Below are 16018 nucleotides of genomic sequence, written 5' to 3'. Positions count from 1 at the left end.
CGAATGCGGCCACTTTCATTTTAGACAGAAACCGTCTCAAATTTTACGAAAATGCTCAAATTGTGAAGATTTCAGTAATTTAGCATGACTTAATGATGCTAGTACCCGATATATGTGCATTGTATTGTCAAAAACTGCCCATAGTTATGTGGCAGAATCATTCTTTTTTCCAATAAATAACTAAAAGTTTACATTTTAACAATTTTATAAAACTGCTATATTTTGGGGCCAAAAAGGGGTCTTACTGAACCTACTCCTTTAAATCCCAACATCCCGAAAGAGTCAATCCTGAAATCCCAAGTTTAAAAACACCTGATCCCGGAGTCCTGATAGAGGTCCTATCCCCACTCTTTAATCATGTTAATAGCTCCATAATTTTTACACATTTATTCTATGTTCCCCTACTTTCTAAATCAACACAAATGGTTAAGCTCCATCACTTGTTTATCATAGAAACGTGTCAAATATCACTACACAGAGAATTTTTGTTTACACGCAACTTTTGTGTTCCTCAATAGGAGGCGCATTGGGGATATTGTCCCATATAGGGAATCACTGAACCATGACTGGAGGCCCGAGACCACAATTAATTCCTCTATTAGTTCTTTATAAGGTTTGTCTCATAAAAAAAAAATTGAACTGTTCTTTTTGGCAGATCTTTTGTGTGTGTAATGTACAGTACAAGTCCAAAAATATGTCCAAGTTTCAGAAACATTGCATGTTTACAACTTACAAATTTAGCCAATACACATCCATACCCCTATGGACAAGTCAAGAGATGTTCCGAAAACTGTAAATATCACCTTTTTGAACCTGACCTAATCACTCTTTCCATATCAAAATCAGTTAAAATAAAACATCTAAAAAATTATTTCACCTCTCTTCTTTCATTTCCACCTTATAAAAGCTAAGAAATGTTTGAGAAAAGGAAAGAAAAAAATTTAAGAAGAAATACACTTAAATTAAAGGGAACTATATTCGTGAACAACGAAAAGCGGGGTCATTAATTGTGGTCTTGGGCCTATTAGGGGCCAAAAACTTGACCAATTCCAATAAAACTTGACATGATTTAAGCTTAGTGTATTATGAGTCAGTTCACAAAGTTTCAAAGCCATATGATACATATTATAGAAAATGTGGCATTTTTTATATCTCAACTTTGGTTGCTGAATTGTGACGTTGAAATAGAAAAATTTCAACTTTCAAATTTTCGCTTCAAAAATCCCCCGAAACACCAAATTGCACTTTTTTATGTCTCAATGCATAAGATATTATATATTCAAAGTTAATGATAGCATACTTAATGTATGAGACTTATACAAATTTGACAAAAGTTAATTTTATATGTGCCTATGCCAAAAAGTAGAGGTTTTAAAATGAAGCGAGGCCTTATATGAAATGTAAAATTTTCCACTTACAACAATTTTCTGAAGTTTCTAAGTTAAAACAAAACATTTAACATATCATAAATGTTCTTTTCATGTAAATATAAGTTTCAAAAAGCATAACACATGAGTTTTACATGGTATTAAGCAATGTCAAGCTTAAAATAACAAGTTGTCAATTTTGGCCTTCCCTATATTTCCATATTTAATTGCATATAAATGATATTGGAGATGAAAATATGCTTCTTTTTGCCAAAATTCTTTAACCACCAGCCATCCAACAGAAGAAAATAAAGGTATTCTGTGAAACAGACAAGTTTAAACAACCAGTAATAAGTGCTTTTCATATAGATTCAGTGCAATCTGTTTAAAGAAATACAATTTTAAAGTGCATAGAACTTCATATTTCACTTGCTTCGTACGGACCGCTAGACCTAGACTATTAAAACAGCTCATTTTATACTCTTTTTATGCTTTTATCCACTTTTCTTTGTGTTCAGAGTTCACAAATGAGTAAAGCACATGAAATAAATACCACAAACACAAATAGATATCAGAAAAAAATTGTCAGAGAAAAATTAAGGATGCTGATTTTGCAAAAATATTGAAAAAAGTGAAAAAGCTACTTCTTGGGCATACCTTAGGGTCTGAATGGGGGGGGTCTGTTATTCTGTAAACATTTAATTTTCACCCCTTTTTTCTCTAATCTTCAAAAAATAAGTCTATTCTTTAAAAGTGATTTTTTACGCATTATTCTCTAATTTTTTCCCTAATTTTCTTTAATCTTTAAAAAATAGTAAAAAAACATTCTTTTAAATGAATGAGAACGGTGATTTCCAAACAACAGCAAGGCTTTCATTTGTTTCTCAACAATGACGTGTTGATGTGTATTGTTCTGCATGATTAAAGTGCTAGTTCCTTGAAGTAACAAGTCCAATTCTCATCAGTTCTTTCCAGTGATTTTGACTACATATAAGAAGATGTGGTGTAATTGCCAATGAGACAACTCTTCAAAGAGACCAAATGAAACATAGTTAACAACTATAGGTCACTTTACGGCATTTAACAATGAATAAAAGCCAACCACATAGTCAGCTATAAACAGGGCCGGATTCAGGTTTTTAGAAAGAGGGGCTGTAGTTTGTAAAGATCGCCGAGCGGAGCGAGGCGAAATATTTTTTTGGCCCCTTTTTAGGACTAAAACATTAAATAAGTGAAATATGCACTTTTTAAACGGTTCCTGGCGTGGGGCATGCATATTTTGTAGTTGCTGGTAAGGTGTAAGGGTTGGACATTTTAGATGCTGTATCTCCCTTTGGATCCAAGAGCTATGTACTGATACATTTAATGTGTGATTTGTCAGTAAAACATAGGCATGGAAAATTCTCGCACGTTTGTTGTAAGTTAAGTTAGAATAACCTCACAGAGTTCTTGTTGTTAACAAGATATACGCTGGGCTATTCGATTGAATTTGAAATACGACCGACACGAGTTAAGAAAGACAAACAAGCAATTTTTATCCAAATGTTTGGTTGATATATTTCACTCAACAACATTAAGGGAAATAAAGGGTTCCAAATCAATCAAAGGCTAAGAATGAGTCTGAAATGACAACGAATTTATAAATGCCGGCCGACAGATGAAGACATATAGGCCACACCCAGCAGGCAAGTTGCAGTCTGGTCTTGAAAAAAGTATTCCATATATCAGTTCGGCGAAACAGACATTCCGGTCAGACATGAAAACCCCTGCCACAAAAAAATAAGCCCGCTTTTATTCATCATGTTCATTTAATGCTAAATAATTCTGTTGGGAATTTTCGTTTCTAATAGCAAAAAAGTGGACAAGATTTTTGTTTTGCGTCTAGAATTTTTGTTTGAGGCAAAAATCAGAGTTAATTTTTTTTCTCTCAAATATCTAAGACTGTCTCCTCAAATCAAATGGTTCGTACTTACGACTTTAAATCTATATAGAGTTTATGCTGACTTGGGATCATTATTCAGCTATATTATTTTAAAATAGGCTGGGGCTTTTTGGGTTAAACATGTTTCCGTAGTTAGATACTATTGCTGTGGAAATTTTTTTTTCATGAGAGTGTAATAGTCTATAGAGCATTACTTTCTGTTTGGTGGAATAGTGAAATAGAAGTCTATTAAATCCTAAAGCTATAGACTCACTGTGTGTGTGTAAGTATATTGTGGTTCTTTTTTAGAAAGAGATTGTGAAAAGAGTACAATTATCTCTAAAGGCCATATCCAAGACAATAATATGTTCCCATCCTTGCTTAACACTTTTTTACAGGGAAATATCAAAACCGGAAACCTCTATTATAAAAGTTGCCCCGATAACGGTCTATAACGTTCCGGATTTTCTTCCTCTCTATCATAAATTCGTAGTTTTTAAAAGTATTTTTTAGTATCAATGTCATTATGATCAATGGCGCATCCATGGGGTTGGGGTTCCAGTTCGGGGGGTTTGTGTGGGGGATCCCCAAAGCCTTCATTTACGACCAATGCATTTGAATAGAGACATATCACATATGCCACATCAAGGACCTCCCGGAAAGTGTAAAATCTCAAGTTCGTTTATTTGCAGACGCATACACAAGAACTGAAGAATGAAGGATATTTTTTGTTTTACATTAATCAGTACACGTGCTATGTCATTGATAAATCTTATAAATAATCAGTATCATTGATTAAGAGAGAGCGCATGCGCAAAGTAGTAGCAGTAATTTTTGAGATCGCGACGAAGAGAGAAGAAAAACAGAAATATTTAGCAGGAATATACATTGCATACACATAAAATCTGGTCCAAAACACTCATTAACTGAACCTTTGAACATTCTATCGATTTAAGAGTGTAAAATTCAATAATTACAACATAAATTGTACTTGGACTGTGAGCGAACTTTACCCGCCACTTTTGCTTTTCCGAAATATTTATTTACTTTTTTTTCCGAGGTCATAAATAAAATATATTGACACATTAGACAACCTAGCTGGTCAACCATCCCCAATATATCACTTTGTACAGAACTGACAACGAGTAACACCTGGTCAATGTCCAACTCAAAACTTGTGAAATTCCTGAACAACACAAAGGAACAACCAACTACCAAAAAGAACTACACACCGGTAGTATTCTCAGATAGTAAAGGAAATTGGCTACAAAAACATACCAAAAGATCCCACACCGTTGAAAAAGAACTAACATGGTGGTGTAAAAGCGGTTCAAAAATAACAGACCGATACTATTGGCTAAAATCAAATTTACAACAGAAAATCTTAGAACTAGGACCTATATGGATATATGTCTGGTTAGGCACTTGTGACCTAACAGCATACAACAAGAAATATATATCAATTAAAGCACACGACGACGAAACAATAAACCACCTTGTAGAATATTACAACAAAATAATCGAACTGACAAAGCAATACGACAATTGCAAAATAACCATCCTAGAAACACCAGTTTATTCCATCTACCACTGGAACTGTCATCGAAAACATAAAACACCAGAAGAATTTCTAGAACAGGACACTGTACTAGCAGACCAAATCATCAAACTCAACTATAAAGTCAAAGAAATCAACGATAACATAATCAGCCATTCACCAAAATTCTCAAACGACCTTCAGATAAAATCAAAATACAAAAAAGGAGACAACAGAACATCAGCCACAAGAACAAAATACAACTACAAACTATACGCAGACGGTATCCACCCAGATAATTTGTTGGCTAAAACCTGGTTAAAGAAAATCACGGATCAAGCACAAATAAATTGTTGGAACTAAACTGTCTTTGTTTTCAGTCAGCACGGGCTCTTCCGAGCTATACTGATAACATCCACAGTTAAAAACCAACAAACAAGCAGCTTGGAACCACATAAACAGACTTTACCAGATAATGAAGATGAAATTTTTTCACTCGATTATACTTATAACACTCTTATACTACATAGGTAAATCCACCACCAGTGTAAAATCATGGGACCATCAACATTTAATAACCAGCCTATTAAACAACAAATGGACATCAGCTGGGCGTAGACCCATAACATTACCAACCAAACCAAATAAAGATCACTCAATGTTAATATTGATCCTCCTACTTGCAGGAGATATAGAACTTAACCCAGGACCAAGAACAAAACAACAAAGCGTATATCCATGTGGATTATGTGAACATCCAGTTACATGGAACTGTGAAGGAGTATGCTGTGATGACTGCAGCATCTGGCATCACAAATCATGCATAGAACTATGTTCCACAGATTATGATTTATTACAAAGATCAAATGTACAGTGGTTGTGCTGCAAATGCGAGACCATCAATATATCAACCTTCACTTTTCACAGCTACGAGCTCAACATTTCAAACTATTATGAACCTCTTACACACAACAGTACTTTTGAATCCATCACATCAAATGCATTCAGTCCACTCAAAACCAGCAGCCCAAAAGGAATTAACTCCACAAACATCTCACCACCAAAAAGCAGTAAAAGCAAAAACAGAACCACCAGCAGTAATGTGTTCAACATTCCAACAAAGCGTAACCTAAGAATACTAACACTAAACTGCAGAAGCATCAAAGACAAGACTTCTGAATTTGCAGCAGCTGTAAACTACATCAAACCGGACATCATCTGCGGCACTGAATCTTGGCTTAAAGGAGTTAAACCAGGGAAAAACCCGACCCAAGACGCAATAAAATCAAGCGAGGTATTCCCTGAAAACTACGTAGCATACCGAAACGACAGGGGTACACTAGGGGGAGGAGTATTTGTCCTTGTACAAAATGACATCGTAGCGGTAGAAAAACCAGAACTAGTAACAAAGTGCGAGATTGAGTGGGTCAAAATACAACTGAAAGACCAAAAAGAATTAACAATAGGCTCATTCTATATGCCACATAGAAACATGCAGGATATAAAAGAACTTGATAAATCACTAGACCAGATCTCCAATAAAAACACTAACTTCATACTTACTGGAGACTTCAACTGTCCAGATATTGATTGGAACACAATGTCAATAAACCCAAACGCACAAGATAAAGAAATACAAAAAGCCCTTATGGAAGTCCTAATGTCACACTCGATCACTCAGATCCATGAAACACCTACTAGAGGTGAAAATCTACTGGACATAGTGTTAACCACCAACCCATCACTCATCAAAACATCAACAAATGCTCCAGGAATATCTGACCATGACATGATCATAACAGACTGTGACACAAAACCACACTACCAGAGTAAACGGCCACGTAAATGCTACATTTACTCGAAAGCAAAATGGGAAGATCTCCATGAAGAACTGGATACATTATCCAACAAAATCAAGGATATGAACCAAAACAACGCCACAGTACAAGAATTATGGGACACATTTAAATACGAACTCTACGTTAATTTGGACAAGAACATACCATCAAAACTCATCCGCTCTAAAGCAAGCTTACCCTGGATAAATCACAAAATTAGGAAAATGTTCAAAAAGAAAACCAGGCTATACCAACAAGCAAAGAGAACAAAGAACTGGTCAAACTACAGGCACTTTCAAAAAGAATGCAAAAGACAAGTCCGAAAGGCTGAATGGGAATACATCAACAACACCATAATGGAGGGACTAGAAAACAACAATCCAAAACCTTTTTGGAAATACATAAAATCTAGGAAACAAGACAACATTGGAGTATCACCTTTGAAAAGTAATGGTCAACTAGTGAATGATAGTAAAGGGAAGGCAGAACTACTGATACAACAATTCAAATCAGTGTTCACAAGGGACAACGACAAAACACTGCCGAAAACAACAAAGCACATAAAGAACTCAATCCCATTCCTCGAAATAAAACATGAAGGAGTCGAAAAACTACTCAGGCAACTGAATCCATCAAAAGCTTCAGGACCAGACGGTATACCTAATAGAATCCTCAAAGAGTGCTCAAAACAACTTGCACCAGGACTCTCAATAATATACCAAAAGTCAATTAATACTGGAGAACTGCCAAGAGACTGGTTAAACGCTAACATCTCGAGCGTCTTTAAAAAAGGAGACAAACATGCACCAGAAAATTATAGACCGGTATCACTAACATCTGTGCCGTGTAAAATACTTGAACATATCATCTGCAAGCACATACTAAACCATTTAGACAAACACAGGGTACTAACATCACTCAACCATGGATTCAGATCCGGATACTCGTGTGAAACACAGCTACTAGTCACATTGCACGACTTCATGAAATCACACGATGCTGGTAACCAAATTGATGTTGCTATCCTGGATTTTTCAAAAGCATTTGACACAGTGCCACACAACAAACTCCTGCACAAACTAGATGAATGTGGTGTGAGAGGACCACTAAATAAATGGCTAGAAATGTTTCTAACTCAGAGAAGGATGAAGGTTGTCATTGATGGAGAGGAATCTGAAGAAGCTACAGTGGACTCAGGAGTGCCACAAGGAACCGTACTCGGCCCCCTTCTCTTCCTCTGTCATATCAATGATCTCCCGGACTCAGTAAAATCAACTGTTAGACTTTTTGCTGATGATTGTCTGCTGTACAGAAATATAAAAACACAACAGGACCACACACTGTTACAACAAGATCTGGTTAGCCTAGAAAAATGGGCCAAAGACTGGGGTATGCGCTTCAATGCAAAGAAATGTTACATCCTGAGCATTAAGAACAAAAGCCAGAAGTTCTATACCCTTGATGGACACATACTCCAACAGGTCAAACACAATCCATACCTAGGACTACAGATATCGGACGATCTGAAATGGACCACCCACATTTCAAATGAAACTAAGAAAGCAAATTCTACACTAGGCTTTCTTAGACGAAATCTAAGATTCTGCCCAAAAGACTGCAAGAAAACAGCATACATTTCATTGGTGAGATCTACGATGGAATACGGGGCAATTGTATGGGACCCTTATACATCAAACAACATTAACCAATTAGAAAGAATCCAAAAAAGATCAGCTCGATTCATCACGGGGGACTATAAATCAAGAGAAGAAGGATCGGTCACCAAAATGCTAACAGTACTGGAACTTGAAAACCTACAATCCAGAAGAACAAGCCAAAGACTGGTATTTCTGTACAAAGTGGTTGAGGGTTTGGTTCCAGCTATCAAACCTGACGAATTTTTGGTAAAAAGCAAAACCAAAAGAACAATCAAACCGACACGCTTTGTAGACTTTGATAGCACAAACATAGTGAACAACTCAGTTAAAAACAACTCAAAGGCAATTGAAACTACAAACTGTAAAACTGAGCAATTTAAGAACTCATTCTTTGTCAAGACTGTGATTCACTGGAACCAACTGGAAGAAGAAATAGTGTGCCCCAAATCAGTTGAGAGCTTCAAATCAGCTCTACAACGCCGACAATAGGCGCTCTCTCTCCCGTCGAGTAAAAGCCAGTATTGGTACCTTCGACGTAACGATACAGATACAGACGTGAACGGGAAACACTTATACCCGATTATAGTTTTTAATATATCTTTTTTACCTTAAATGTGATAAAAAAAATTACCATAGCAGAAGGATTTCTAAATATGATTCTTCAAAAACAATAATTTTAAGTCAGCGTTTCCTGTTGTCAATGGCCATTTGAAAATAACATTCATATTTTATTTCTTTTCCACCTTATGTTTCTATTGTGGTTATTGTACCTTTGACAATGGGTTGATGCTTTAAAAAAATCATAAAAATTCCATTTTTCGTCAAAGTAAATTTTTCCATACCAGATAAAATTGAAAAATGATGAAACAATTTGGTAATTGTTATTGAAAATTCATCGAATTTTAAGAGATTTGATACAGAAAAATGTGTCAAAATGACGTATTTTGTTTATGAATTTGATATACGGGTCATTTTCTAAAAATGTCGAATTTTGAAATTGAAAAATTTATTAAAAGTTACTTATTCAAACAACCCTTAGTCTACATAAGCAAATCAAAACAAACAGTACTTTAAGAACAACATATTAAAAGATGCAATCTTAATGATGTCATACAAGAATATCTTGAAACATTTTTTGATCGGTGGTACAATATTTTGTCTATCCTGTTACCATTTTCAAAAGAAATTTTGGGTTATTAAGAAAAGGTTTAGATAAAATGTTAAGCTTGTTTTACGTTACCAATTAGATGGTTTTCAAGAGAATAAACTTCTATATTTATTCATTCTGTAAAATAATAGATTATTTGCTAATTTTCTAGGTTGTATACTGAAAAATGGCTCTAAAAATTGGTTTTCAAAGGTTGTAAAAATTACCACCAGTAATGCAAGTCTAAGATAGCAATTTATATTGTTCGGCCTTTTTTCACCCTTTCAAATAAACCCAACATCAAGTAAATCCCTCATAAGTTAATTTACTTTTCTCTTTATTTCGTTGTTAACAGGAACGTACGTTTCTGATATATCACTATATAAAAGTCTATCCTGTTACCTTTTTGTCTATCCTGTTACCGGTATCAGTATTGCACCTGCAAATGCTTAATTGGGAAGATTAAGACGTTATAACTTTAAGATGGGTTCAAACAATGAAATATTTCATTCGTTTTCCACCTACATGTTAAAAGATAAAAAAAGTAACGACGTTTTTGTCTATAATTGTCTATCCTGCTACTGTAACCATAGCAACCATAGTAACAGGATAGACATAACAGGATAGACAAATTTCTTCGTTTTTAATTGCTGTTGTGAAATAACTACTCCCTTTGGTGAAGTGATTATGGTTTTCTATTGTGAATTTGGTTTCCAACACGTTATTGTACTTTTTACAACCATACTGTTAGTGTAATTAATCAAAATGGTTGGTAACAGCATAGACATAAAAAAAAGTACGCTCTATTTTTTTCACTAACTGTCTTGAAATTTCTTTTCTCTACACTGTCGTTCAAGAAACGAGGCGTTTTAAATGTAAAGATTACTTTGCATTTTCGAAATCAACATTGACTGATTCAATATTCATAGGGAGAATAATTTAACGACTGATTTAAGGAGCGGTAACAGGATAGACATGAACCTCCTGTACGCTGATTGAATTTAGTTTGTAGATAATCTGTTACATACAATGATAAAGAAGCTACGATTTTTCGATAGAATTATAATTAACGTTCTTAAAAAGTCCCTTTTGCAGATATCAAGGCGATCAGAAAATCGGAAAAAAGTCATTTGAAATGTGTTTTTCTGACAATGTACGCACACAAATACTCCCAAAATCGGACTTAAATGCAGTTTAATCTTATCAAAATAGATGTAAGGTGTGTTTATTATTAATGTTCTGAATCACAAATCCGACAAGCTGTCATTTAAACCATTACAACTGAAATTTCCATTAGAAATAAAAAATTTAGCATGGGTGTACTGAAAATTCGACATTTTTTGAAAAGGACCCTTACCGTGGCCATGACATATTTCGATAAAAAAAAATGAACAATAGAATAACACAGATACATTCAAAACCGAGGTTATGTCAATTTACCAAACTTATGAAGACTTAATTTAAATATACATACGAGATATCATGTGTCATAATAAAATTATATCTCGGTGAGCAATTTAAAACTATCAGAGTTTTTATAAAAAATTCTTAAACAACTTGGGTTATTGCGCTTGGAAATGTCCAATATTCTTGAACATGACTGTTTACTCTATATCGAGAGATTAACAACACAAAAGACCATCAAACCCTCCAAGAAGATCTAAAAGCTCTGGAAGTATGGGCACTAAATTGGGGAATGAAATTTAATGCAAAAAAATGCCATATAATGAGCTTCAAACAAAAATCAACACACTTCTACCAACTAGATAACCACATACTAGAACAAGTACAAACAGATCCTTTAGTAACCTATGTCTTAATATATCTAAAATGGACCAGACACATAGGGAAAACAACAAGCAAGACAAGTTGTACACTAGGGTTCCTGAGAAGAAACTTAAGCCAGTGTCCCCAAGAGTGCACTTTTAGCCTACTTAGCCATGGTAAGATCCGTACTAGAATACGGTGCTGTAATCTGGGACCCATTCACCATCAGGGGAAAAGAAAATATGAAAAGCATACAGAAAAGAGGAGCACGTTTCATCCTGCATGATTATGATTTCAGAGAAACCGGATGCGTCACAAATATGCTTTCTAAGCTGAAACTACCTCCTCTTCAAGAACGAAGGAAAAACCAGAGGCTGACTATGTTCTACAAAGTGGTTGAGGGATTGGTGCCGGCTATCGATCAAACTGATTACTTACAAAAGATCAGAAACAAACGCCAAGACTTTCAATACACAAACATTGTAGAAAGACAAGACACAAGATATAGCAGATCATACAAATTGATTGACTGCAAAACAGACATCCGAAAGAACTCTTTTTTTTCCCAAAACAATAGTGCATTGGAACCATCTTGACGAGGATATTGCATGCCAAAAGACATGTAGTTGAGGGTTTCACGGCGGCCTTCCGACGGTTGGACTAAACAACCAGCTCTCCTTCCACTGCGCATATATCCGCGATCGGATCCTGCACTGTGTAACATACAGATACAGGTATAGTTGGAACCCCTGTCACATTTATCATATGTTAGGATAAGAACCTCCGGCTTGGCTTTTATCATGAAATTGCTGGGTCCACCCCTGTCGATATTCAAAATAACTAAGATTCTGACATCATTATATCCTGTGAGACATGAAATACTTTGTTTTATATGTCACTGATATAACAAATCCATAAAAACTAAACGACTACTTACTGCAAGTCCTATTCTAAGTCTATTGTTTGGCTTTTTGGTTTTCTTCTCTCCTATCAACTAAAAAAAGATTCACTGGCTTGAATATGCAGCATTTAATATTCAGCTAACACCAGTCAGAATAAACCAAGAGAATTATAATTATTATAAGACAATATTGAAGAACATTCTAATGAAAATATTTCCTGTCGTAATTGAATGATTTTTTTTATTGTGATTAGAATCAGAGACATATAATACATATGTCTCTGATAGTAATATCTGCAGTTTCTTGCAAAAGTTATGAAACATATCTATATTATTTTTTTCTCGGGAAAATCGCTCTTTAAAACACATATGAATTTCTGTACTAAAAAAGATAAATGCAACATTGAAAAAAATGTATACAAATAATGATTTCTTAGGAATGATTCGTTTTACAAAATATTTCATATTAATAATAAAATAACACCATTTATGAGTTCATAACTTTACAAATTTCATCAAAACCGGATCTTATATTAGTTTTTTTTTATTTAATAAATAGTGAATTTCCGGACACTTTTGACCTAGGACTTTATATAGTAGTTTTCATTTGTGTTTTTTAACCTATGCAAGACATACCTCATATTGCGATCCCAAGATACTGTTCGAAGACTGTAGCTCACCTCGCTAGAAAGAATAATTCTTCATAAAGAGGAGGAAATTCAGAATGCATATGTTCACACAACACAGATACACTCACAATATTGATAGATGCTTGTACTTATCATTCTTACATGCAATATTTTTAGGACCAATTATGGAAGTCAGTATTTGTACTTTTCTATACATTTGAACTTACAAAACACAACAACCACTCAATGACACATGTGGAGCCGGATCTGTTTACCCTTCCCGAGCACCTAATATCACCCCCAGTTTTTAGTTGGGTTCGTGTTGCTCAGCCTTTAGTTTTCTATGTTGTGTCTTGTGTACTATTATTTGTCTGTTTGTCTGTTTCTTTTTTAGCCATGACGTTGTGAGTTTATTTTTGATCTATGAGTTTGAATGTCCCTCTAGTATCTTTCGCACCTCTTTTACAATAGGGACTTTAATCTATATTCAATTTGTACTCATTATTCAGTTCCAATACGGGATAACTGTATTTATTCAAACTTTATTTCCTCGATCATAGAGATTTAAAATATATAAAGAATAGATTTAACTTAAATAAACTGTTTGAAGACTATACACAATGCATGACCCCTCCCGACCATCTTATACCCGGGGCATCATAATCACAATAAGCTACTTCGGTACTGACGTGATTTTGAAAATACTTCTGAAAATTTCCCATTGATAAATCAAGGATTATACAAAATTAAAAAAATAGTTTCCAACTTCCTCAAATTACTACGTATTCATTCATCCCTGCCAGTGGCTTTCAAATCTTTAGGTTTGAGAACTCCTGCTGAATTAAATCTCAAATAACAACATTGAGCTATGATTGCACGACTTTTTGGAAATGGCCCTAGTTTTTCATAAATCCTTTGAAATTTATCCTAATCCTTCAATTGGGAAAATTATTGATAGGCTATATATAAGCTTGGATTATTTGTGCGATTAAGCTGTACCTTTATGCTAAGACCAAGAAACAAAAAAGTCTAACTGAATAACTGCAGTGAGAATATGTAGCAATATCAAAGTGCATATAAAAAAATATAGTGTAACATGTTATCGGATTTGTTTACCGAAAGAAATTACTGTATTTTACAGTATACACGTAGTGTCTAACAGATTATTTCTGATAACCTGATTGTTTTCAAGTTCACGTTATCGTGCTACATATTGTTTGCTTTTTAATCAGTAATAAATAAAGGCAACAGTAGTATACCGCTGTTCAAAACTCATAAATCCATGGACAAAAAATAAATTCGGGGTAACAAACTAAAACTGAGGGAAACGCATTAAATATAAGAGGAGAACAACGACACAACATTAAAATGTAACACACACAGAAACGGACTGAGCATTAGACAAAATCCTATGAGATTAACAAATGTAACAACAAAACCAAAAACATGAATTTGGAATAGATAAGTACCGTGACACGTCTTATAGTAATGTGAATTTACACTCAAAAATAAGAGAAAACAAACCACACAACGGAAAGACAACGTTAAAACGTAACACACACAGAAAAGAACTATAATATAACAATGGCCATATTCCTGACTTGGTACAGGACATTTTTAAAGGAAAAAATGGTGGGTTGAACCTGGTTTTGTGGTATGCCAATCCCCCCTCTTTTATGGCAAAGTGAAATATAACATTAAAATGACAACACAACATTACAGGACTACAATATAAATAAATAGGAGAACACAATTGAAAAAAATAGGGTAAACTTTTAAAATCGGATGAGCATAACTTTTTTTTTTTTTTATTAAATATCACTTTGAAATTTTATGGTAAAAAAGAGTTTGAATTTTTTTAGCATTTTTTCTACTGTTTCTCATCATCAAATTAGTTGTATGAAATAAAAGTGGAAATGATTACCGACAAAATATAGCTGATACTTATAAATTCTTTATTGCAGTTGTTTCTTCTTAAACCGACTGATTTTTGTAAGGAAAATAAATAAGATTTCTTTCTGAGTAGCATCTTCTATTTTTTGTTGCTTTTTTGCATGCACGTCTATGTGGACTTAGCCAGTTTGCATTCACACCGAAACAAGGAGATGTGACACAATCTACGTCACACATGAAAGGACATTAATTGCACATCAAACATATTTCTATATTAACAGGTGATATACATTTAAGTCAACAATACACATGCATACCTTGAAATGACTTACCTGTTCTAATTCGAACCCATATTTGTTAGCCTTCATATTGCTTTATTCCCTTGTTAAGATATTTTCTTCTACTCATGTATATTAGATTACGAGTGACACTGTGATAAAATGGAGACACACTAATTCCTTGAGATGTTAAAAGTTTAATGCGTATATATATAATTCATTTCTTTAAGTTAAAAATTATCAACAATCCAGCTAAAGTACATTTCCTGTACTAATCAAATGTGCTTTTTATATCACCTTATGTTAAAATGTCAACTAAACATAACATTATAGTATTCCAATTCATAACGACACAATAACCACAATCTATCTTACTGGTTGTATGGAACAGGATTTCTTCTGAATGTGATTTTAAAATTGATTGTGTGCAGTTTCATATCACGTCCACAAGCTACGTAAAAAAAATCAACAAATATCAGAATACTTTTTTTTAGCTATTCGGACAGTTTATTTTGTATACCGTGTATTATTATATCAGTCTTTGTACCAATGGGTATACCGTGGTTTCAAAGAATAAGATTGTCTTGTCTTGGTTTGTCTTGACAGTATTAAAGTTTCAAATGATAAATTTCTGCTACGTGATTAAACGAAGAAACGAATGTTCTATTATTCAATAAAATAAATAGTTCGACCAACTGATATCTTCCCCTCCCCCTCAGTAGCCCGACCTCTTAAACAAAATAATACCGCATGGTGGTATTTTGATAAAAAAAAAAAAAAAAAAAAACCAGAGTACTGAATTATAGAAATAGTAGTTACTCGAAAATATTTTTAATTTATTTTTCCCTTTTTAATTATTTATTTAACATAGTGTTACATTGTGAGACTAAATCATCCTCCACAGACAAGTTATATTTACCGCAAACAAATTATCTAAAGTAAATATGGGAAGCAGAATGTTCATCTAAATAGTTTTATGTTTACGGATAAGATTGACATATTTGGTATGCATGTGATCATTCCAGAAACTACTGGTGTGGCACGAAGAACGGACTACTTACAAACTATTACTAGTATAATAG

The 16018-nt window shown here is 34.1% G+C and overlaps 1 protein-coding gene across 2 annotated transcripts in view; it reads right to left on the bottom strand.

Moving 5' to 3' along the window:
* The window catches only part of LOC139511045 (uncharacterized), a 74671-nt gene extending 59262 nt beyond the window's left edge, over positions 1-15409 (bottom strand). Inside the window, exons 1-3 of one of the 2 annotated variants that reach the window (XM_071297617.1) lie at positions 14991-15409; positions 12773-12820; positions 12173-12229 (exon numbers count right to left, since the gene is read on the bottom strand). In XM_071297617.1, the coding sequence (XP_071153718.1) occupies positions 12173-12229; positions 12773-12820; positions 14991-15026 (141 nt within the window). In that variant the 5' untranslated portion in view covers positions 15027-15409. The remainder of the gene's footprint in view (positions 1-12172; positions 12230-12772; positions 12821-14990) is intronic. The other variant, XM_071297623.1, reaches the window with a different exon arrangement.
* Positions 15410-16018: the final 609 nt, after the last annotated feature.

Source organism: Mytilus edulis, chromosome 1, assembly GCF_963676685.1.
Source record: "Mytilus edulis chromosome 1, xbMytEdul2.2, whole genome shotgun sequence".
NCBI lineage: Eukaryota > Metazoa > Mollusca > Bivalvia > Mytilida > Mytilidae > Mytilus > Mytilus edulis.
The sequence above is the reverse complement of the archived record's forward strand: the minus strand, read 5'-3'. Positions and strand labels throughout refer to the sequence as shown.